Source organism: Anomalospiza imberbis, chromosome 1 (assembly GCF_031753505.1).
Source record: "Anomalospiza imberbis isolate Cuckoo-Finch-1a 21T00152 chromosome 1, ASM3175350v1, whole genome shotgun sequence".
NCBI classification, from domain to species: Eukaryota; Metazoa; Chordata; class Aves; order Passeriformes; family Viduidae; genus Anomalospiza; species Anomalospiza imberbis.
This window is the reverse complement of record NC_089681.1, coordinates 49,135,253-49,160,854: the sequence shown is the minus strand read 5'-3', so window position 1 is coordinate 49,160,854 and position 25,602 is coordinate 49,135,253. Positions and strand designations below refer to the sequence as shown.

General features: G+C 41.5%; 1 protein-coding gene and 1 long non-coding RNA gene across 5 annotated transcripts in view; one reads left to right on the top strand and one right to left on the bottom strand.

Moving 5' to 3' along the window:
• Positions 1-8,855, bottom strand: part of EMILIN2 (elastin microfibril interfacer 2) — a 33,323-nt gene extending 24,468 nt beyond the window's left edge. Inside the window, exons 1-2 of one of the 4 annotated variants that reach the window (XM_068191249.1) lie at positions 8,531-8,855; positions 8,291-8,413 (exon numbers count right to left, since the gene is read on the bottom strand). In XM_068191249.1, coding sequence (XP_068047350.1) covers positions 8,291-8,413; positions 8,531-8,658 — 251 coding nt within the window. In that variant the 5' untranslated portion in view covers positions 8,659-8,855. Of the gene's footprint in view, positions 1-4,453; positions 4,607-8,290; positions 8,414-8,530 lie in introns of those variants that run through there. The other 3 variants (XM_068191241.1, XM_068191257.1, XM_068191265.1) reach the window with 3 other exon arrangements.
• Positions 8,856-9,538: 683 nt separating this feature from the next.
• On the top strand, positions 9,539-14,189 carry LOC137474601 (uncharacterized). The gene is made up of 2 exons (XR_010999417.1): positions 9,539-11,648; positions 13,252-14,189. It is a non-coding gene; the product is annotated as an uncharacterized lncRNA (long non-coding RNA).
• The last annotated feature ends 11,413 nt before the right edge of the window (positions 14,190-25,602 follow it).

The following is a 25,602-nucleotide window of genomic DNA, read 5'->3' as shown; positions in this document are numbered from 1 at the left end:
ACTTCTGCTGAAAATATACCTTATGGCTGTTTATACTACACAGACTGAACTAAAACTAGTTGATCCCATGTTTCCTGCTTCCCAAATGTGCAGGCCTACTTGTATTGGTGGCAGCAAAATGGTGGCAGAAATCCTAGTTCCATTGAAATCTTTGTAGATTTTAGCAGTTGTCTGTCCCAGTTGTCAGCCACCCTGGATTTCAGGTGCCTCGTGAGTACGTAAGGACACGTTTTAGTTCTCTGTATTTCCATGAAGGCCAACAGCAGTAGTCCACATAGGCAGTAGAGTCAAAACAGGGCTGCATCCCACCCTAAAGTCATTATTTACATCCTGGACACCACTAACTTGCATCCGTGTCACCATCACTGCACGTCTAAGCTCCCACACTCAGATTCACCCCTCTGCATAAAGGGCAGACAGTTTGGGTCAGGGTGAATTAAATCCCACCTTTGTTTTTTGTTCTTTGATTACCTTGTCACTATGCAGCAGCACTGGCAGCTAGCTTGTGTTCCAGCCCACAGATAAGCCTAATTTGAGAGAAATGTGTCTCTCCGAAGAATTTATCCTAAGGCATTTATAGCAAGCAGCACAAAGATGTTTTGATGCAAATAGATAAACCTACAGAAGTCTAGGTGTTGAGTGAAAGCAAGCCATCAAGGCTGTAATAAATCCCAATTACACAATGCAGCAAAAGTCTATTTAAAAAGAATCCTATTGCACCTCAAAATAATTTTCCATTTCCATCTGGCATTAGAGACACTAAGCGGCTTCTTACAGATGGACTTAAGCAAGTCTTATCTTTACACTGCTATTTTTCCTTTACCTGGCATTTTTTCTTTCCAAAATGTATATAAAGTAGGTCAGTAAATGTCTTTACAGGCATTGGGGTCTGGGCAATTACATTTTCTTGAAAAAAATGCCACTGACCTTAGACACTAGTCCAGTGCCTGGCAAAATCACAGCCATCTAGACTGAAGTTCCTCAAAGGCCTTTGGGTAACATAATAGTCAAAACAAAACATATATAATGAAAAGAAAGAAGTGAATGTTTCAAATTTTTTTGTGCTGGGAGAAACAAAGTTTTGAGGCACTTCTGTGGAAAATATGAAGTTATGACAAGCATCACCAGTGCATATGACCATGGAGATTCAGCTTGTCCTGGCTTGCACAGGCACACAAGGGAGTTCTTAATAAAGTTTGCAGTCATGTATAGCATGGCCAACACTTGTACCAGATCTGTTCTGAGCTAAATCCTGAACAAAAAACTGCTACTGGCTGAGAGGATTAACAGGGAAGAAACTGAAGGAAAGCAAGGGAATGAGTCAAAGCACTCTGCATCCACAGAATACAATTACCTGCTGTGTACACACCCAAGAAATCACCCATCCAGGTCACTGCAAAGAGTGCTTTAGTATCTGACTATGAAGGTACTGTAATTTTACTGAATGTTTCATAAAATAGGAATGAGCATTTAGAGACTCAGTACTTTTTTCCATTGGTTATTTTTGCTTGGTGCCTTCACGCTACCTGGAAAGCATGATGGGAGAAGATGACCTTCCATCTGGAAGAAATTGCTAAGTGGGCAGGGACCTGGCACAGGTGATTGCATTACTCCTTCATACAAGGAAGGAAAAAGTTGTATTTGTCTATCCCTAAATAAAACTGTAATCTCATCTAGTGGTACCAGCAAAAAAGCAGACAACCATGCTGCCCCAATGAGCTCACTACAGGCTGGTCTCTGGTACTTTGTTGTCTTCAACACTGAACATTATTTCAATGCATCTGAGAGAATCTGGCTGATTTTTACTGCAGAGTTCATGTTTTCTTCAGTAAGAAGGACAGAAGATTATGGGAACTGGTAGAAGACAAAAACATACAACTATTCTCAGGCAACACCACATGGTTTCATTTCAAAGACTCCAAAAGTGCCATTGTTCGCTACTTATATAGTGGATTTTATGCTACTCAGCTGGAATTCTTCTATCAAAAAAAGATGAGATTCAAACTACAATTTTCTCTCTTGGGAGAGATATGTTTTTTCAAGGGAAGAAAGAACCAAGGGACTGCACACTCTGAAATATGACCTCATGTCTCATACTAGTGATTTCTTCTTGTTGTATATGTATCTTCAGACACACATACACAAATACCTACCTATCTCACTCTCTCTTGGCTGCCAAAGATTTTATTTTCAAAAAGTTGACCACTAAAGTCCAGTAGGAAATGCACAGGAGTTTAAAATTATAATACTCTTAATGTTCATAAATTATCACTAGGTAGGCATCCTCTTCTTATGAGCAGCAAAACAAGGATATAGGATGCATTTCAGTAACTAAGAGCCAGAGACAGCCTGTGGCAAAGCTCAAAGCACAGCTTCAGTCTTGGGATTTACAATGTTGAAAAGCCAGTCAAACACGTGATAACAGATCAACAGTAAGTTATTAAAACCCCATTTAAATAGAATGGGATAGGAGAACCCTGAAAAGACAGCCCTTTCAAAAGGAATTCAGGGAAGTTTTGTAGAGCAGCAATGTGATATGCTCAGTGATGGAACAGGAACAACTCTGCAACAGGTTATATGTTTACAGCATCATCACCTGTCTCTCCCAGCAGCAGGGACCAAATTTCTCACCTTACACGAGTGGAGAGATGAAGTGAGGATGCAGAGCCCTGCTGCTGATAAAGCTGCCTGAAAAACTGAGCTCCAATAGTATCTCTTCTGCTTCTCTGCCCATGAAATAAGCTGCTTTCTAGAATGCTCTAGAAAGAGCTGTTGCTGAGAGATTATTTGAAAATATACCCAGATTAAACAAATAACCAATACTTTCAGGAAGACAAGAGCTAACCTGTGGGATTAAGTGGGACACCAACTTTGTGACTAAAATGGAGCATTGTTTTGAGAGCTGTTACTTTTCAAGACACCAAGTTAAAAGTGAACTAGAAGGGAAAGGAAAGATGAGATGTGAATGCAAAAATGAAGTCAGATGGGAGTCATAATATCCCCAATGTGTAAAACTGGCACTGCCCACTGTCTAATGGTACAAAATGTTTTTTGATTATTTAGGTGATTTATGATGAAATACACCTAAATGGCTCAGCAGCTCCCGGCAAAAAAAAAAAAAAGTTTACTGCTTTGGCAACAGCAACAGTTTGGTGCTTAATAGAAGAGGCCCCAGACCTCCAGGTCACATATTTCTCAAACCAGAAAGGCATGAAACTTTGAGTTATCACATTAATGTGAAGTGAGGAGCAGTATGGGATATTTTTTTTTTTTTTTACATTATTGCAACAAACACAAATGATGTGTGAAATGAAAATTCCCTGTCCAGTTCACAGAGAAGAAAGATTCTGCTGTGTTTAGTGCGTGGAGACAGAGATGCACAATTTCAGGCTTGGGGAGGCAGCCAGGAAAACTTACCACACCCAGCAGGATCTCAAAGATTTTCAAACAAGCACTCCAGGAGACTAAAGTTTTTTAAGTTTCCTTACAGTTTTCAATGCACAAGCCCCTAGGCTAACCTCCCTATGTAGTCAGCTAGCTGGAGCCTGTACAAAGAAATTCTGCTTCATACAAAATACACAAAGTTGGAAAGAAAGTCCTGAAGATCTTTATAGATACTTGGAGGGGAAACATTAAACAGCTCTCGCTTTCCCTTCAAGTTTTTTGTGCATCCTGAAAGGTTTTTTTTTATGAGATATGTATTGCTGGAAGCCAGTGGCAAAAACAGGCTCAATCTGTGCTGACTTGTATATCAGAGGTTTGATCCTGCCTGGTGCTGAGCATTCTGACACTGATCTGCATGCTTGATTTCTAGCAACAGAACACTCTCAGAGAAAACTACATTGGGAATGTTAGAAGGTTGAAAACTACATGGGGATTTCCTATATGTTCCTAGACCAGGGCTGATGTGCTCCACCCAGGTCATTCTGGAGTTGCCAGATGGATAAAGCCATTCAACTTGAACTGGATGTCTCATGTGAGGGTTTTCAGTTATAAAATTTCCACTTTTACCCAGTAATATAGTTAATAAATGCATAATACTGCTGATTAAAAGTAGTATTTTACTCATAAGTAGTAATTTATTCTGATGTTTATGAATGCAGAAAACTTTTAGTAACATTCTCAGAAGTAATTTCAATCTTGTGCTTTGAATCTTCTGGGCCATGAATAAAATCGTGATTAGTTTGGCACTAGCCTTATTTATGATCATTTGAAAGTATAAAATGACAAGAAGTTGGAAAATATTGCTCAGTGAGAGATTTGGAGAGGCATGCTGATTAGCTATTGATTCATTCATCATTTTCTGTGTCATTTTCTAAATGAAATAATGGGCTTGCTTAGTATACACGTAGCATTAATGTTAAGATGAGAAGCTTACACTAAATAATGAAATTCACTCCTCACAAGCTAAAGACAGATGACCTGACCTGAGCACACAAATATCTTTACTCACTTGAGTATAATTAATGGGGGCTAGTATATGAATTAGGAGATCTGATAAAACATCCTTTCTTCAAGTCCCTGACTAACCTTATCTAAGTTTGAAGCTGGTTCTGGTGTTAGCTGGGGGCTACGAGGACATTGCATGACCTCCAGAAGTTCTTACTAAGCTAATTTTTTTAAAATTTATTTATGACCTCGTAGGGGGAAGTCCTCTTTGCAGTTATGTAGCAAAGACATAAACCCAGAAAACATTCAGCCATTTCAGTTCACTTCAGACTTTAAAATCAAAACCTTACTAGTGGAAGCAGCTTTTCCCAAAAGCACTGGGCCATAAACTGGTGCACCTCTCGTACAGCCAGGTGTACCCACACACTCTACAGAACAAGAGGCAAAACAAACAACTGCTATTCAGCATTCTACCTTGAATGGACTATAGTGACCAGAGGATGCCCCAAACAAGCCACAACCCTAAAGAGTGTGTAGGATCTAACCAGAAAGGCAACATGTTTTTTCTTTTAGAAATAGATAATGCTAGTAGATACAAGTTGCAGTTATAGCTAATTAAGTTTCCAAACCATTCATAAGAAAGCTAGAAATGGAAATTCATGACAAAAAAAGTGGTGTGGGGTCAATTATTTATGAAGCAATATTAAATTTCAAAACATCCAAGCTCTTTCTAGTGAGTATAAACACTAATATTTTTGTACCTTTCAGCCCAATGACCCATTAATAACAAAGTTTCTCCTTCCTTTGCTAGTCAGTTTTAAGAAAAATAAATCAGAAGCCTCTCACACTTCAAAGGGAACATACTTCAAAGGGCATTTCTGCTCTTTCTTTCTGGTCTCTCTCTTCCTATCTCTTAAGCAGCCACACTTCAACTCACATTCATCCCTGACACCTTAATCAGCCAAAGTATTCACCAACTTTTCAGCAAGGAAATGCACTATTGAGCCCAAGTACCCATAAAACAGTTAAACAATGAAGTGCAATAATTTCCTGAATTTCAACTTAACCTTTCAGGAAATACACCCTGCAGCCAAAATGAATTTACAGTTAACAACCATGGAAGTGTAGTCATTCCAACAGGGGGCTTTAGGGTTTTTGTCTTCAGACAAATTATATTTTAATGGGCCTAAAGGGTAGATAAAATGGGTTCATGCATGCATATGATTTTAGGCTTAATCACCAGAGCTCTCTGTTTAAAAAAAAAAAAAAAATTAAAAAAAAAAATTCAAAGACAAATCAGGGCTGACTATAATCCATATCTACAATACACACTCTCTTGTCTGTAAAGAATACATGGAATTCAGGAGTACACTGCAAGTTTAAGGCAGTGAAATGCTCCCCTATACACGGTAATCTAAATAATTGTTATGCATAACCTAGACTACACTAGATGGGCTCTTTAAATCTAGTCTTAAACTAATATAAACCAAAAGTAGATTAAAAAAAAGACCTAGTAGTACTTAAGTACTAATAAAACACACACATCTATGATACAGTTAAGGAACTCTTTGTTTGGTTTGGATCTCACTGTCTCCACTGTCTGCAGCTGAATGAGCTCTTAGATAAACCATGGGTACCGAGAGGAGACTACATAGGGACTGTACTTCATTCCCACGAATATCTGCTATTTAGGTCATTTAAGTTCTCTGTTCAAGTGTATAAAGGAGAAAAAAAAGAGAATAATTTCCACAAAGTCCTCACAGTCATTTCTTTGTTGTTTTATAGCTCTTTCCTATTTTTGTGGACATTAGCTAGCAAACACATATACACACATTTTGTTATTCAGATAGCTACTCCTTCTGAATTAAACAATATTTTTCACAGGAATCAAGTTAGGGGTTTGCAGGATTTGAGGCATGTATTTCAAACTTTTTGGATTAGCACTCTCTTACTCTGCCACTAAGAGAGTGCATATGCAATGGACACAAAAATAAAATGACCACCTATAAACAGTTTTGAACACAACAAAATTTCAAGATTTTGATATTCTACCTTCTCTTGGTGTTAATCAGCTAGTGCTGTGACAGGAGAAAAATCTTTTATGGTAAGAATAAGGAATATTTTATGTTTAAGAAGAAGGAATTGTCTTGCAGTTATGTTAGACTCTTTGGTGATGTTCACCAAAGAAAGTCATACAGAGGAAACAAAGTCTTATGATAAGCATCTAATTCCATTCTCAAAAGAACAAAAAAACCCCATGAGACTGGACACATCTGGTGAGACCAAATGTCTGTTCAGCCCCACATTCTCTCTCTGACAGCAGCCAACTCCAGATGTTTAGAAGCACAAGGACAGACAATGCCATTTCAGAGAACCACAGAGAAATCTGGAAGGGATGGGACTTCTGGAGGTCATGCAGTCCAGCCCTCTGCACAAGCTGGGCTTCCCCTTGTTACTCCTGCCAATAATCTCACACTCTTAGTGCAGGAATTTCCCGAGCTAGAAGCAATGCCTTTGCACTTTCTTCACTATCTTCTAGCAGATAGTCCATGAAAGTCCTAATTTACCGCCTCTGAAATTCCTTATCTTAATGCTTGGTGATTTATGTGTTTAAAGAGCTCAGTTTCAACCCCTCCTCATGCCTCTGTAGCTCTACTACAGAGACTTCTCGGGGTAGAGGGCACACCCCATTACACATACACAAACTCAGTCAGGAGTCCAAACTGGCCAGTTCAAGACTCCAAAGAGAAATAAGGGAAGTTACACAAGACGGTGTTACTCAGCTCTCTGCTGTCTTTGTTTTGTCCCCTCCAATTCTAGTGTTTATATAGAGAAAAGCTGGGTTTTTAACGAAAATAACAACCCAAACAAACAGAAAGCAGCACATTTGAATGGCAAACACCAACACCCATTGTCACGGACCCCAGGTTGGCAGCATCATTGGTGTCTGAAGTTCTATTTCAGTAGTACCCAGGATCCAGCAGTATCTACCTAATCATCACTGTTTCACATAAAAATAAAAACTAGTTACTGTAGCTTTATTGTTAAAGACTCTTCATCATCACCTCAGCCCAAGTCTAAGCCTATGAAAATCTGTGGGTGTCTTTCCAGAGACTTCCTGGGGATGCTGAAATGGTTTCACAGCGTGCATACTGCCTAGAGCTTTCAAACAGAAATGTGTAAATATTACTGCTTTTCAAGTGGAAAAATGAGGAAAGGAGATTTGCCTGCCAATAGCCAGCAGGTGAGATCCATCTGTTACCTAACGCCTGCTGTAGCACACCTTGCCATAGGTGGCCACTCCACAGATTACCACGTGGTCACACGCACGAAGATTAAAATCAAACAAGCAATTTTACATTATCCCCCGTAAAATGTGCACTGGCCACTCCCCTTGCTGGATAACAGACAAGGACACACAGACTGTAAAGGTGCTGGCTCACGTTCCTGGCTCTCCCTTGCCGCGCCGATCCAGCACAACGGAGCAACAATAAAACCGGTTTCGAGCGCGGCTGTGCGCTGGCAGCTCTGGCCCAGGTGCGCTCCTAGCAGCGCATAGGCGCGGTTCTGGTGCCGGCGCTCCAGCCGCCCATGGAAAGCAGCCCGCGTGCTTTCCGCCCGCCTGCACGCCTCTCCGAGCCGACGAGGTGTGCCAGCGAAGCTCCCTCTCGGCAGCACGGAGCACCAACTCAATCTGGCTCTAATTAGCTCCGGCAGCCTGATGTCCGCAATGAGCGAGCGCATTGTTCGGGGCGCGCTGGGGACCAGGGGCGGTCCGCACCCCCCTGCCGCGGCCCTGCGCCTTTCGGGGTGCCGGGAACCACCCGGCGCTTCCCCGCCGGGGCCCGGCAATGGGTGGCCAAGCGCTTTCCCTGCCGAGGTCGCCCCCTGCGCTACTTACACCAGGGTGGGCTCGCAGGGAAACTGGTTCCAGGCGCACTTGTACTGGGCCTGGACGTAGCTCTCCGTCCCGTCCAGCACCGAGCAGCTCACGTTCTTGTTCACTATGTAGGCGCACCAGTTCCTGGGGGAGAAGGACAGTGTCGGTCAGGCACGCCGGGCTCCGCAGCCCGCCCGGCCCGGCCCGGCCCGGCCCGGCCCGGCTGGTCCCGCAGCGCGCCCCGGGGCGGGCGGTACTCACTTGCTGCGGGAGCCCGGCCGGGAGTACGGCAGGTGCGGGGTGCCGTGGCTGAGCCCGGCGGCGCCCAGGGCGAGGAGGAGCGGCAGCGCCCATCCCGAGGGCGGCGCGGGCCCCGGGCACATCTCCATGGGGCGACGGGCAGCGGCGGCGGGCGAGCGCAGCGGGCCGGTGCCTCTCCGCCGGCTCCCTCTGTCCGTCTGTCCCTCCGTCCGTCCCGCCCGCCCTCGCCCGCTCTCAGCTCCCTCACTGACGCAAATCCCCCCACCCCGTTTCCGCCCTCCACGGCGGCTCCGCACCCCCCTCCGGCCAAGGCGCCGCTCCTCTCCGCCCGCCCGCCCGGCCCCCGCTCCGCTCCAGCCCCCCGGCCGGGCCGGAGCACTGCGGCAGCCCCCGGCCCCATGTGGCGCCCGGCTGCCATCAGCGGGTCCCCTCGAAGCGGCCCCCGGTCCCCGGCCCCTGCCCGAGCTGTCCGGCGACAGCCCCCGTACCAGTTTTTCCCCGGGAAAGCTGATGGGAGGAGAGGGCCGGGCCGCTGGGGAAGAGCCCCCCGCTCCCGGGGACCCGGGCAGAGGGCAGCCCGCGAACCGCGGGGAAGAGGGCACTGGGTTCTTCAGGTGGGGCCGATGCGGGCGTGCTGAGCTCCCGGTGTCTGCGGGGGAGGCTGAGGCTGGTTTGCTGCTTTGTGGCAGCCCTGTGGTCCTGCCTGACACCAGTGCCATGAGGTGGTTGGTGTTCCCTTCGTGGCCCGATGACGGCTCATTCCACCCACTGTCATGGGAAGGGTGCTGGTGGCTACCTCAGCGAGGGATGTACAATAAGCCTTTATTTGTAAGGAGTGGTGTTCACTGGGCAGAGTGAGAAATGGGCATTCAGCTTCACTTGGCTGTCAAAATCCAACTCAAGCACCTTGACTGAGTGGCCTGCCCATGTCAGGCCAAACCACCGAGGGCAGGACCACAGGGATGTCCCTCTATCCTCCTAAGCTCCTGCTCTTTTGTTAGTTGGATTTTTGGGCTGAAGTGACACTGAACAAAAGCATCGAGGCTGGGCCAGGGCAGGCTGCTCCCAAGAGTAGGAAGGAGGGGAAGGGAGAGAGTGATCTTTGGGTGGAGAATAGTTTGGGTGGGAGATTTGGGAACAATGTGGGCTGCTTCTGCTGAGCCTGACCAGCCCCAACCCCGCTCACACGCTCCCAAGACCTCCCATGGCCAACAGCAGCTGCTCAGGCTTTCCTTGTTCTCACACGCAGGCAGAGCCAGCAGCAGGGCAGGGCTCTTCCTTCTGCTGTAGGCAGCAGCCTGCTGACCTCATCATTTGCCCCGACCTGCTGAAACAGGCAAATTTCATCTGCCAATCTTACTGGGAGTCTCACCCAAAAAATTCACAGTGCAAGTCTGCAGGGAAATAAGCTTTAAATGCTGAGGTCAAAATGATGATGCATTCAGACTGGTTTTTAGAAACCGTTTCATTGGAAATATACACTAAAGCTTCCTGTCCCCTAGAGAAATGTGTGCCATTACAGATGCATAGGAACACTTCACTGGCGATAAATAGCAATGGAAAAAGATGAGATGTTGTTTCAATCTGTCCTATTTCACTTGAAACCCTTCTGATGCTCTGTAGATGCTTTGAAGAGGGTAACACCTCACTCTCTTAAGAAATTATGCTTTAACCTTCTCAAGGGTTAAACAATTTCCTGTGCCACTGTTTGCATTCATGGAAGCATGTAATTCGGTTTTCATTATTTGTGCTGGCAGAAATTATCTGGAGTTTCCCAAGCCTGTAGAGAGCAAGACTACAGTTCATTTCCTAAAAAGCAATGAAGAAGGCTTTTTCTTCCTTTCCCCCTTCCTCATTCAGCCAAGGAACTCATGAAATTTGACTTTTTCCAAAAGTGATGAGCAACATGGAAGAGCTGCATATTGTCCCACAAAGGGAAAGTCATGAAATAATGAAAGACTGAGGTCATGCCTGTTTTGAGAATGACTGCATAGTACAAAAATTAATAGACTGATTTAAACAAAATGAGCATGAAGCAACAGTATATTTCCATATGCTAAACACTGAACTTACATTTTGGTGAAGGAAGACAAAGCAGATGTTACCTAATTTGCCATGAGGGCACCCAACTTACCTGTGAACCCGAGTCAATTGCCTGACCAAATATAACATGGGGACACCATTAGAAGGAGAGTTGTTAGAGCCCCTGCTTACCCCATGGATATGACAGATAGTAAGTCAGGAGCTTTCTGCGACTTCAGAACTCTGTCAATGTTTGTTCATTCAAGAACTATGCAAGAAAATCTCTCCCAGTTCCTGATATATACTTGTCCCTTTACTGTCTGGATCAACTGCTTTGTAAATATTATGAATCAAGGCTTTGACAGCATTTGCTGCCATTTCTTTAAAAGGCTATTTAAGACTTCTTCCACTGTCAAAGCACAGTGCATTTTGGACTTTGTTTCATTTAAAATAAACCATAACAATGAAAAACAAAATCCTGCAGGATCAGTCCCATCTTCTCCCTGAAACTAGAGCTCTGTTGGAACTTGAACACAACTGCTGGTGCAGAAAGTGAAGATTTAGGGTGGCTGCATGATGGCTCAGTAAGGAATATCAGTAGAGGATGACTGTTGCTAGAAGTGTTGAGCTGAATAGAAATGGATGAAATTGGATGGATGCATAGAGCTGACCTCAGCTCCTCTGATATTCACACTGGGCCTATCAGTGTGATATCAGCTGATTCAACAGTAACCAGTACAGAAACTAGGCTTTGCCTGGAGAATCTTCAGCTCAGGTGCATGTTGAAGATGTGGTCCAAGCTCTGTGCATGGCTGCATTTTTTCCGTGGGTGTGACTAGTTTTATTTCACAGTATAAGTATGAGGGTTAATCACGTTCTCAAGGAGACAGAAATGATCACATTTTGTATTTCTGTGCTATGTAATCTCATCTCTAAAATTCACAGTAATCCCAAGACAGATGATTCTTACAGTATATGGAAAGCATCCCTCCACCCCTCCCTACAAATGGAGCACGTAGTCTGTGAGTGCACTGAGGAGAGCTTCAGTGACTGGTGAGCTCAGTACACACATCCTTGGGAGACAGAGTTCAGCAACGTGAGTCCATAAATCCTCTGAAATATTTTAAAGTTCTTGTTTCTTTACTGAGCAGTCTGGCTGTGTTTCTAGCACCAAGATCAACTGTACTTTCATACTTCATAAGAGGATAATGATGGGGAAACAACAAGGGCCATGTGCAAGGGCTGCCAGAGAGAGAAAACTGCACAGAGAAGGTGGGCAGAATAATTTGCAAAAACATTACCAGATATTTACTGCAGAACTTCAAGAGAGAAAGGTATCTGTAGTGGTGTGGTGCATGGGGTAGAAATGGTGTTTTCCCTGCAATTCACATCCCTTATCCACCAGCTTTTCTTTTCTGTAGATTTCAGCAACAAATTACTTCGTGAATTCTGGGTTCCTTTTCTTCAGGTTCACTGTCTCAAAATATTGCCAAAATAACCTGAGGTGAATGGTTTTCAGAGAGGTGTTTGTACTGCCTTCATGCTTCTCTTTATTAAAAAAAAGGAAATACTGTCTTATGGCACAAAAGGTCTTTAGGTACTTCTCACTGGCCATCAGATGTGAGGAGCTGGCCTAGGGCTGTGAGTAGTCTGGGCTTACATTTGCTGCTGTGCTAACTCGGTCCACGAGTCAAAACAGGTCACAGTGTCCCTCTGGAAAGATAAAACTGGCATTAGGGAACAAAGACAAATTTGAAAGGAATTTGTAGGAAACTGCAGGCTAAAAGAGGAAAGCTTGGATGGAGGTGTATGACGCATGCTGGCTTGGATATACCAGGAAAAGTACTCTGTTGGGGAAAGAGGGTTTTGAATACTGTTTTGCAGAGACATGACACAGCCCTGTCCCATTCACTTGGCCTATATGTCATTACACAGTAATCTTAACATGAACATAAAAATTCTAATTTGAATCTAGAATGGGTGTTTTGCAACTTTTCCACTCTCGGATGAGAGCATGAGCTTTGTTTGCAATTTCTTTTAAAAAAGCATTCCCCATGACAAGAAGCGATGAGTTTCAATTTTTAACTTTTTATGTGTAATCACCTCACTAAAGTCTGCCAGACACATATTTAGCTGTGAGTGTTTAATGAAAATGAATGACTGAATGAAAAGTAAATAACAGATGTTAATAAAGTTGCTATTTATAAACACTTTAACTTAGTTTAAAATCCAAGCAGCACTAGTCAGTGATAAATCAATAAATAAATGAGAGAAGTGAGAGCGGAGTATTTTGGTTTTCTCTTAACTGGACAGCCACCTTGGAGAGCCATAACAGTTGCACAACCACAAGGATTTTGCTCATTCCACAACAAAAGGTCTGTAGCAGAGACCATTCTAGGAGCTCTGGAGTATGCAGAGAAACAGCCCATGTGGTTCCAACCAGTGCTTGGCCACATCTCCTTACTGAAGTGCCATATTTGTCTATCTAGGCACTGGCAGTGTGGTGTTGGGGATTTCAGTGTGTGGGTGGGCAACCTGGCAACTCCAGCCTTTCTCTCCTTTTTGGGGAAAAACATTTGTGCTAATTTCATTTATTTAAACAGAGAAACAAATTGGCGTATTACAAAGAGCCCAAACATTGCCTAGTTGTGGCACGCATCAAGTGTTTGTGTTGAAACTGATGCTCTTTATTGTCAGAGGTATGGTTTTGGCTGGAGAACAAAAGAAACAAAGACTATTCCCTGGGAGCAGCTCTCAGCACACCACTGCATCTGTTTAAGGCTTCAAGGCAGAACAGAAGAGACCAAACTATATTATTCACCTGGAAGATCTGTGTGCTGGAGCATGGTAAACCACAAGTATGCCACACTTGCAGAACAGCCTGTCTACTTTATACTGAATACTTTAAACTTTTAGGTTGTGACACCTAAAGAAAGAGTGGGATTAAGGTCTACACTCCTCCCATACAAAAGGTAAGTGCTCTCTTATATTACCTATTATATAATGTGAGAGGACTGACTGGCATATCATCCACTGATATGGTTTACCATGGTTTTCTGAGTACAGCAAGTCTGGACATCCAATATGGGATGACAGTCAGAAGAAAATGTTTTATTGCTCCACAAACCTTTCAGTGAAGAGCCCGAGGCTGGCTGACACACGTGTAAGGGACAAAGAAGTTAATGAGTACTGGAAAAAAGTCAGAGGAGATTGGCATTTCTTGGCAGATGGGATGTTGGTGCAAGGGTAGAGGAGGTAGGGGGAAGAGACTTCTTTTGTGTCAGCTTATCTTTGATTTGGTGAAATTGCCAGGTGACTTCAAGGGGAATGATGCACAATGTTCCTTTGTTCTTTCCACAGCTACTGCTTCTCTAACCTGCACATACAGTAGGACAAAGCTGGTTGTACAAAACTACAGTTGCTACCTGTGCACAGGCCCTTCTAAAACCTGCAGGCAAATTGCTGAAAGGTATTTAAAAGGCTGAGTCTTAAACTATGCACTGTTTAACCTTGCTGTAAAGAGTTTATTTGAATCTTGCTTCTTATCAAATGAAGAGTTGTCATCCTTTTTTTTTGATATTTCACTTTTGATGGTAGTGCAATATTTCAGAATAAAGAATAAATCTGAGGGCATTAATTACTGTGCAGTCCTTTCCTCCTGTGGTACAGGGCAGCTTTCAGAGTTTCACAGCATGCACTGCCCTTCTCAACATGCAGCTCTCTGATTGAAAGTGACAGATTTCAGCTTTCATGATACTTTAAAGATGAGCTGGAATCTAGAGCAAGGGAGTGGCACATGGCTTTGCAGTGTTTGGGACAAAGTTGTCAGCAGATTTTTAAACAATTACATTGCTCTTGGTAGAAAATCACATGACTCTGAAGCTTGAATTCCTTGTTCATCAGTTTAACCAGTCAGTCTCATGCTGAAGTTCCTGGAGTTTGAACTAAGCAAGAAAGTTATGTGAGTCTCTCTACAACAGGGTCAAGATCTATGCAGACATTATAATCTCATTTTAGGAATAATAAAGGTTGGTTTATTTAAAGTAATTTATTAAAAATGCAGTCAGTTCACTGAAAATTAAAAGAAGAAGGTCTTGCTCAAAACAAGAGGCGGAAATTCTTTATGTCAGTAAGACCTTATACTGTGATTCACAACATGAGTCTTGCTTCCTTGGAAAAAAATAACTCCTGGCTTAATTATTTCCCAATGAAAAAAAATGAAGGAAACCTTCTCAATGTTTATTCTGATTCTTATCTATTTTGCATTCAAAAAATTTACTGAATAATTACCTTTGTTTATCCTAGAGATTTCCCAATAAATTATTCTTGATAAATGTTTTGCATTGCATCCTAATTGTGTGTCCAACTGTGTATTAGTCAGACTGCAAACCATGTGTGTTGGATTTCTCAGGGCTGCAAATAAATAAGCTGGTGACAGCAGTATTCTGGTTTGATCAGCTGAGAAATCTAAATGAGCCAAGGGCAACATACTCTAAATAGGTAAGTACGTCACTCCCACCAATGTCAATGGGAATCAACAGCCCTCACTTCTGTGAAAATTAGGAATTAAGCACCCAAGATTTGTTTCAATCAAACCTCTGCTGGATAACACGACTGGATACCATCTCTGTGCATTTTCTGCCTCATTCTGCCACCTCATCTTGAAAATCTCAGTCAAAAATCAATAGTTTATTTAAAAAAACCCAAAAAATTGGTTTTCATGCTGGTTTAAAGTAATTCCATTATTTGGGAAAAAAAATCCTTGGAGTACAGGGAAGTTCAGAAAGGTTTTCCACAGATAATGGCCTTGTTGATTTTTTCTTTCCAGTACTGGGAGAAACTGGGTAGGTTTAAATACATGCCTCCTAATGGTCAGTAGCCATGTAGTTAATTGCAACTGGTAGACAGTGAGGAGTATTTAAATATTGACTGAAATTCACTCACGATGACATTTCCATTCTGTATCATTATAACCTTCAGTTAACTGAGTGTTTATGTAAATTGGTAAATATTTAGAATTTAGAACATCTCAGAGGCTTCAGCAGTATCCTTAAGTTGTCCATGAGATGCGTCCAGATTAGTCTCGAATTTCCTTTTCCCACCTGAGATCAAAACCTCCCCGTGAGGATGGTGACACCATTTCCTCTGATTCTTTCAAACACTTCAGCATCCTTCCTGCTGCAGGCTGTACAGATGAGTGTTCTTGATCAACCATGGACTTGTATCCTCTTTAATTTGTCTTTTATTGTTAAAAGGAAATATCTGTTGCCAAAAGAGGGTGTGGTTTTATATCGTCTTGGAAGAGCAGTGGCTACAGGGATGATGGTCAGAGGAGAAAAAGTTAAAGATGAACGCTGCTGGTGCGTTCCCTATGTGGGGGACTGAGAACTGGTGGATCAAATGACAGTAATACTTACACTGGACAAGACTGTATGCAGTAGTGGTAAAATGAACTCATGGTTTTAGAATTTATTTCAGTGAACATAGGATATGAAGAATTTATGTATAGGAGCATATGTTCAAGAATGAACTCAGTCATGGACTCAATTCAGGGCATCTGGCATTATTTACAGCATTTGCTTTTACTTCAACAAGCACAGGATTTCAGGCTTGTAGAATGTTACTTAAAGTATGTTTTTATAACAGCTAAAATTAAATCTAAACTTTAGGATGAACTCTGTCAGGAATTGTTGGTACTCTCTGCTCCTGTTGATGTTGGGCTTTTCTTTTTCTTCCCTTTGGCCATTTACAGAAGAACACAGTGGAGTCATTACTGCTCTAGGATGACAAATGATTAAGGAAGGAATCCTGTTGTTTTACAGGTACCTGTCATTGATGCTAGAGAATATGAACAAAATCAGAACTCTGTTGTCTTCAGTGTCACAGTCTCAGGCTTTGTGCTGAGGCCTGGTCTCTACATGTTTGCCACTCCAATTACACCAACAGTGTTAAAGCCAGCAAAAGGTCTGTGCATATGCTGAGATAGCCTATTTTAATTTGGGAAGTGGTCTAGCTGTGCCAGATGAAAATCCCTGTATTCCAGTAATAACAGCGCCCACACTAAGTGTCATAGGGCAGCTGAGGTTAAGATGGAGTGGGAGGGAGTGGGCAGAAAAAGAAGAGGGGGTTTTTAATCTTTTCTTTCACTTTGTGTTTCTCTGTCTGAAAGAAATGAAAATTTTATATGTGTCATCGCTGTTTAGAAATACATTGGCTACTATTTTGCTCCTTTTAATTTTGATTTTGGAGAAATAGGACAATCTTTAAGAAGCTGCCTTGCTTCTTGCCAGTCTACACATTCAGTTTGAACAGTTTTCCAGCATTACCAACAATAGGCCACTTGAAGACAAACATTCAATTAGTAAATCTCACCAGTTCATGCCTACTGTTCCCTGAAGTTTGTCATTGATAGAGAAATAATATCACAGAAGCTGTGACTGTAGACATATTTTTAAACTGTGCTAGGGGAAAATAAATTGCCTGAAGCACAGTAGGACATTTCCTAACTGGAGGCCAGGGAAGTCACTGCAAATCATTACACTGTAATTTCACAGCAAATAGTGTACTGCTGAAGATTAACACAAATGATGGGGGCAGTTCTCCTTCACGGAGAAGACATCCATATCCAGAGCAGAAACATTAAGCCAAATGTCTAGAAATATCAGCTGTGTATAACTGGAGAGATTTAGATAACTCGCAAAGAGCCATTTCACTGAGTGTATCCTTAGACAGCCAAAACTTCATGGCCTCATGCATGAGTTGTCCTTTTTCCCTTGAAAAAATGGGAATGCTCCCAAGACCTTTATTCCTAGAGAGGTCTGCTCAGTTCAATGGACTTTACAAGTTACAACAGTGAAATCTCGATGGAGAAAGAATGACTTATCATTGTTAGATTATGGGAAGTATTTTATTACATCAGTATTCTCATTAAAAACTGAGGCAGAAAAATAATTTCTCTACCTACTGTGCTTCATTTGTCCTTACATTTTTTTTTAAATATTGCAGCATCTACATTTTGCTTTTTCATTTAAGTTCCAGTTCCTGGAATTCCAGCATGATTTGAGCACTTCAAATTGTATTGCAAGAGAAAGTTAGTTCTGGCACTCCTTTGAAGAAAGCAATTTGAAAATTTGACTCAAACCCATCCTACAGACTGAAAAACAAAAAGAAAAGTACATATAATAGTATCATTTTCAAATCTGACTTTTAAGCCAGTCTCCTGATTTTTTTTTTTATTTTTTTTTTTTTTTATTCTTAGAGCTTTGCAGTTATTCACTGTCTTTGTCCAACTGCTTCTGACTTTCAGTAGTCCTCTGGAGTTGCTGTCTGGAGCTGGCAACACAGATTACCTTAAAGCACTACTTGCTATGTGGCACACTGAAAGACAACAATGACTTTATTTATTTTTAGATTCTTTATCCAGTTATGGAATCGGAGTTCTTCACTCTTTTATCAACCTTACTTTACAATTACTTTCATTTTCCTTGTGTGTAAGCTTTCTCTGGTAAGGGTCATAAATCTGGATTGAGTTACTGGTGTGATACTCTTCCTTTCCCCTCAATTCTGTCTGTGGTAACTGAGTATTTGCATTTCAGTTGCCCCCTCAACCTACAGACAGCACTTCATGCTTGACTCATTTCTTGGTGACTTGCAAAACTCTTCTGAGACATGTAAATGTTGATATTTTTTTCCAGGCTTTAGCAATTTTAATGTGGGGAGCTAGCTTAAAATTCAAGCCTAGATCCTTTGCATGGACATACTCATTTGTTTTCAGGCAGTTAACAAAATAAAAGGGGAAAAAAAAAAACAGAAGTCCACAGCCAAACATTGCAACATAGGTTGGACACACATCCAGGGGCGGGAACAAGACAATCCTTTTCTACAGACTGTCTCTAGGGTCTGGTCCTGTTTTTCAATTGGCAAAAAATGGTTACAAAACATTTTACACTGACAACAAACCTCACTGCTGTTAAGGACAAGGTTGGCTTGCTGAAGTTGCAGGGCCTTTGCAGGTTCTCGCTGCTGCTGCAAACACAGATGTTTGAAGCAGTCAAAATTGTACACATTTAAATGAATGATGGTTTCTGCCTATGAGTAAGACTTTTATCCAGTGTAGTAGAGGATCAGACTGTTAAAAAAGATAAGACCCATATGCAGCTGCTCTCTAGTCATTATTGGAACCTTGGCTCTTTTTCTGATATATTAAACAAAGGGAGAAAGCATTTGGTTATCAAAACTTAGAGTGCAGGTTATTAAATGAGAGTTATACCATCCAAAGCAGTCAGATTTTGTCACTCTAACAGTCAGTGATAAGCAGATCAAATTTACTTGCCATCACTATCATGTACACAAATGGATACTGCAGGAGCTGCAATGTTGTGTTCTGAGGGTGGAAATCAAATGGCTTTCATGTCCAGCAGTACAAAATAGCCAGCAGCTCACACAGAAGTCTACTGCTTCTCTGTCTACAGCAATGAATCCTATTTAATAATTTTTATTTTACATCCTAGAGAAATTTATACCAGCTGACTCAACCTGAATTTGAGGGAGGAAAAAAAATCTTATGAAGTGACATCCAGCATTTCATCTTCAAAGAGTGTTAGATCCTTTGGCAAAGATAATCTGATAGCTCTTTTATCATACTAGAGAGTCTGGTTTTCCTTTTTCTTTTGAGAAGAAGCTTACATTTACTCACTACTCACAAACCTTTCTCAATCTTTACTAAATATATATATTACACATAGAAGACAGTTGTTTTTGAAAAGGTAAGCTGATAGGGAAAAAATACAGATGAAAATTCTAAAGGTTATGGATTCTGAGATGGCATTATTTATTTTTCACCTCAGTGAAAATTTGAACAGGATTTTACTACTTCTGTATCTCTCCGTGTAGTCACTTTGTCAAAGTGTTCCAAGAGAAATAACTGGCATTGCCTAAAACCTGAGGAATGTTCTCACAAATTTCCCTCTTTCCCAGGAATCAGAAGAACTGGAAAGAGTGGAGGCAGATATACAGTTAGTGTCCATAAAAAATGGGGCAAATACATTCCAAAGACAGAGCAGACTTATAAAAATGATAGCTGAGTTTGAAACATCTGGAAACTGAGAAGAACCAGGTAACAAGAGAACCAGGTAACAATTATTAAACTTTCTGATTCCTAAAGTTCTAACTATATTATAAGTGCATTGTAAAAAAATAAATTTTTAATGCAGAACACTGAAAGCTTTGTACTTTTTCAGCTCGGGGAAAAAGAGCCCAAATTTCTTTCCAGTTCTTGCCCCCTCCCCTTCCTATCCCTTTCTCCACACCCCCCACCCCCCATGGCATGTTTGTCATTATTGTTTTTTGCATACAATCTCTGCACATGCAGGAGAGTTTTTCAACAAAGGAAAGACTCACATTTGAAGTGGTGCTATGGAAAATGTTCCATATCATCAGGTCCTTGACACATCACACCAATGTGTCAGCATGTCTTTATAAGGATATGGAACAGTCAGTCTTGGCAACACAGCTAACCAACAAACTCTTTGACCCCAAATTCCTCTATTTTGATAATGCTATCATGCATTTGACACAGGGTCACTATTACGCTCTTACATACAGGAAACCTTCATTAGAGAAACCAAGTAACTCTTACTAAAGAGAAATCTAGTTTGAAGTGATAAGCTGGAATCTGAATAAACCATGCTAATTCCAGATAATTCTAACAAAATCATCCAAGTTCAGCTCTTTCTCCAAGCCTGGCAGAGACCTCTCCAGATCCTCAGAGAATGCAAGAGAGTTCAAAAGTTCACTTGTTATTTGCACTTCAACACATTTGGTTAAAATAATGTTTCCAATCTTTCTTAACACCAGAAGTGGTATATATTACAATTCTAAGATCAGAGAAAGTAGAGTGGTTCAGGGAAAAAAATTCAACACAAACATTTGAAATGTATTTATGGCATTTAAGAATCGGTGTATCAATATGTATGGAGCAACTATTCTCCAGTGTACCTGGCATTTTATATGTAAAGCTTATGAAATATATCTGTGTATATCCAAACCTGCTTATTTTTCTCGGAAATACTAATACTTAAGAAATATTAACAGCAAAAATTACTTGGGCCTGCATAGCCTAGAACACATGTTCCCAAGCTGTGATTCAGTGGGTGGTTGAGTAACTGGGAATCAGATGGCTCTGGGAGCCACAAAATACCCAACAAGGATGATACAAAACCTAAAAAATTCAAAGTGCTTTCTTTCCCACAAGAAAAATAGTTTATTTTATCATAAACCATTTTTTTAAAGTTAATTCTGTTTTCATGACCTTTCACCAACCCAGGGAAGTTACCTGATAACAATGGCGAGGAAAAGTAACCCATAAAATATTCTGGAACAGGGTATTTGGCATAAGCTTCAAGTCCACTGCAAAGATGTCAAGTCCACTGCAAAGATGTTTTGTAATGTGTATTCACTAGACTCCTGAATCCATGCCTACATGTCATTGTGGAAACAGAAATAGCCTTTAGGAGTTGCACTGGTGACACCATCCTTAATCTGCCATAAATCTCTCCCTCTTAGGTTGATAGATGTGTCCATCTCTCCTGATAGACTGGTCAACTCTCCTGCTACTCCTTGCATACTTACCTAGTATTCTGTTTTTGGGAAGTCCAGCAGATTCCATCTTTCTACTCATCTTCCCTGTGCCATCAGCATCCAATTGTAGGGAACTCTAATCACACTTCTGAGTCTCCTGGGGACTTTCAAGTCATGTGCCAGTAGCCTCCATGGCTGGTTCATGTCTAATCCCAAGCTGCTTCAGTCTCAGAAGCATCCAACAACAGAGGCCTAACAAACTCTCAAGTTTCCTTCTGGGAGATGTGAAACTTCAGGCGCAAATTTTAAAGCCAAAGATGTCTGATTCCTTATGCTCTTATTGTTTCCAAACTTCCCCCTTCCCTACCCCACACTCCTCCATTCAGACTTTTCTGGGGACTCTTGCTTATCTTTGAATCTTGTTTATCTTGGCACAGGAGGGTGCCAAAGATTAGTAGGGTAGAGAGATTCTACCAGCATCACAAGCTTATTCCAGGAACAGTTAAGAGGAAGACCCTTTTGGCTTTGAGCTGTATGAGACAAGTACAGCACTCTGCCAGCACTGTGGCTGGCCTCCCAATGCTTGTTTCCAGAGAAAGCAGGACAAGAATGGTCATCTCCTGTACAGTTCAGATGCTCTGACATAGACTCCTAGAGGGGCTCAGTTCTGGAGGAAGATATAATCTCCATCCAGAGACCAACTGGATAAATCAGTCTTGGTCTGACCACCCACTTTAAGAGGGACTTTCTCCTTTCAAGCTCTGCATGACAACAAACTGCCTATGGCATCCAAGGGCTTGCCACTTGGAATGTACTTACAAACTTAAAAACGGTGGTTAAAATGCCAGTGAAGGACATGATTAGTTGCAAACTTGCACAGGTCCGTGCAACACCACACTGCAACAGCAACACACCACAACTCACTAACTGATCTCACCGGTCCCCATTTTTACCATGCTGCTGCAGCAGTTTGACTCCACCACCTGTGTTGTATGCCTCAGGTCAGTTCAGGTATGAATGATGCAAGATGAGGTTGGTACACTAAAGGCAGCTCTCTGTAAGCTATTTATCTGCCAAAATTACCTGCAACAGAAGCAGGCTCAATTTCAGCATGTGAGGCCTCTCATGCATGACCGAGCCCTCAGCGTGCTTCCACTTCAGCAGTTCTGTCTTGACTTCCCATCACTGCTGGGTTAGCTCTGGTAGGCATTACCAAATTTACTCTCATGACTCCTGCCAGAACTCCTAAGTATGAAGAAAACTCCTAACCATCCCTTCTCACTTTTCCCAGGACAGTCTCTGTCCTAGAATTGCCCCAGGACTCAGCTGAAGAAAAGAAACTCTTGAGCAACTTGTAGAATGGTCTCCTCCATTGTTTCAGAAGAATTCTTTTCACTGCATTCCTCAGGCTGTCATGAATCTTCCTCTTGCTCAACCAGCTTTTCCAGTTTGAGCAGAGCTGGACCTTTGATCTGTATCTTTGGAATCAGTTTAAGTTAATATACCACCACACAGGAGCATGCACATGCTAAGGGACCCTCAGTTACAAAGAAAAGCTTATGGAAGTAAGACAGGGCAGGAACATGACAGTCTACCTTTCCCTTTTCTTATAAGGCAGTCTTTAGCTACTAATTTTATGACATTGCCATTTCATTTTGCTACTATACTTTGTTTATAAGAAAAGGCTAAAAGCAGGAGCTGTATTTAATATGAAACATTTGTTTTTACTAGCTGTTTACTGGGGAAAGTTAACTTTTAAGTTTTTGGGATCATTCCCATTTTCCATTAAACAAAATAGCAGCAACGTTTAATTCAATAGCTCAGTTTTTTTATTCAGTAACTTTTTAATCTACCAATTTATTTTTTTTGTGTGTGTGAAAAACGATGAATCGGAGGTTTCTGCAGTTAATTTGTACATCATTCTTTGAAACTTTTAAATAAACTGATGGAAAATAATTTTTCTGTTCTTGAAATCAGCCTTGACTGCAATATTTGTTGCATGATATGGTTTAATTGATTTACCAAAGTTGCAGGATGAGCGATAAAGAGGGAGTGAACAATAAGAAATGAGAGTCCACTAAATGTCTTTTCAGTAATTAGAAAGTAACATTCATTTTCTAAAAAGGGTGAATACTATATGATTTAGGCAAAGATTTTTGGGCTGTGTTATTATTAAAAAAATCGTTCATAATTTGTTCCTAGGTAAGACAGTGAAACACATAGTTCTGCTGTTGTATAAAATAGTTTCAGTTTTTTGAAGGAAGGTCTTAGCAGCCCCCATTTCTCTTGCAAAGTTCACCTGTGCTTGAGGTATGCATACAAACAGAGCCTAAATAGTGTAGTCATAAATAGCACGGCTACTGTAAAATAATAACCCCCAAAGTAGTGAGTGGGCATTTCTTTAGAGCCCTCATAAATACTGAATCCTATAAAAGCTAGTGACACTTCTAAGAATGCTTTAACATATATTGTAAAATTTGTGGAATTTATGTATTTACAAATTGAAAGTGGTACTTCTTTGCCTCAAATAACTGAAATTTTTCCTTAGTTTTATATATAGGCTGGCTTAAAATAAAATTGCATTCAATTAGTTCACATGCACACCTTTTTAAAGTCAGTTTTCATTGCTAAAGCTAGGGCTGCTCTGCTTTAGAACCATTTCACAGCAGAGAAGACATGTCACAGTGGCAGAGATAGGGGATAGGAGCAGCTAAAGCACATCCAGCCAATGTGGTAGCCCTCTGCAGATCTGGTCTGTGATGGCTGCCTATCCTTGCTGTGTCATCATGAAATGCAACTTTAAAGGGTTTTGTTTCCTAAGTATTAATAAAAACCCCTAAATTGAACAAATTATTGGGAGAAAATGTTGGTGCATGAAGGCACAAATTTTAATGACAGTTCCTTAATAATGCTTTATTAAACATCCACAAAATGACACTACCAAAATCGCAGCAATGTACTGTAATCATCCAAGTCTTATGAACAGCTGACACCTTTGCTGCTAAAAAGCAAGCAACTTACCTCTCTCTTTTCCCATTGTGACCAACTGAAGAATGAACCATTCACCAATGGTGACCGCAAATCTCTTTAAAGGCTTAGCTGAAATGGAGTTCAGGATAGCAATATAATGCTAACTTAACCAAATGTGCACCTACTCTGGAGGCTTCAGCAGAAAACTTCCAGTAATTACACTGCTACAGTCTCACAATGTCTCAAGGACATTTGGAATGTATGTGTTTTTCATCCAGGCTACTGTTGTAGCAGTAACACAGAAACACCCTACAGTGGTTCCCTGCCTCCCCTTTGCTCTCTGGGCATGATCTCTACCTCCTTCCCTCTGACTGTTCTTTCCCTGAACTGCAGCTCTGGCTGACAAGGAGACTTTGGCCCTGGAGGAGGCAGAGGAAGTCTCAGATGAGATACATGACTAGAGAAGTACCAGTGATACTGGGACTGTAGAGATGTAGAGTCAGGGCCATGATACTGACGGTGGGGCTGTAATATTGCAAGTGTGGTTTGGCAGAAAGGACTTGTCATCCAACCTACCTCCCTGGGTTAGGTGGGGTATCCATCCCCATTCACCTGGCAGGCAGTCTCTGCATCCCTAGGTGCTAGTCAAAAAGCAGGCCCAGACCAAAACCACAACCACTTTCTCCTAGTTTCGTGCATGGATTTTCATCAGCCCCTCATGAAATCAGTGAGGACAACACACTGCCTAGCATGGCTCAGGTCCCTGCTCTGCTCTGTTGCAGAATAAAAAGTGGGTAAAGGAAAAAAATTGACACTTACCTTCAGAGCTCCAGTTTGTTGTCACGACCAAATCAGCTGCCCTCAATAGCTTTGCAAAGCAGTGACTTGCACTGTAGTAACTTGCCATCACTTTGCTGGAAAACCCTGAAAGTTCCCTGGTGAAATTTCCTGAAATCTCTGATAGCTATTGCACAACACTGGAAACCATCCTTAATATTCTGTTTGCCTTTTTCACCAGGGAGATACATCACATGATGCTAATAGAGCCTACACTGACTACCAAAGGCAAGAGATGAATTCCAACAGGAAACATTTCTGCAGGAATACATATTTAAACCAATAAGATTCAAAGTTATCCAGAGGCTGAGCCTAGGCAGATGTCAGAATTAAAATAAATGCATTTAAAAGAAGTACTATCAAGTAACTTGGTGTGGTGGGACAAATTATTACATGGCAAACCCTTCATGATGGCTACCTGATTCAAGTCTTGATGTCTAAATTTAGAGAGAAAGAACAGAAAAAAGGGCTGAGGTAGGGCTAGCTTAGTTTCTTGCTGGTCTTGCATGTTATACTTGAATATATTTATTCTCTTTAAGAGTAGGATAATTTGATGTTTAACCCATCTTTAAAGCATGAAGCTCTGGAAAACCTTCAACTACAAATTACACTGCTTTATTTCTCCTTAATTTGGAGAAATTTCATTTTTTTAGAACTGTCATAGA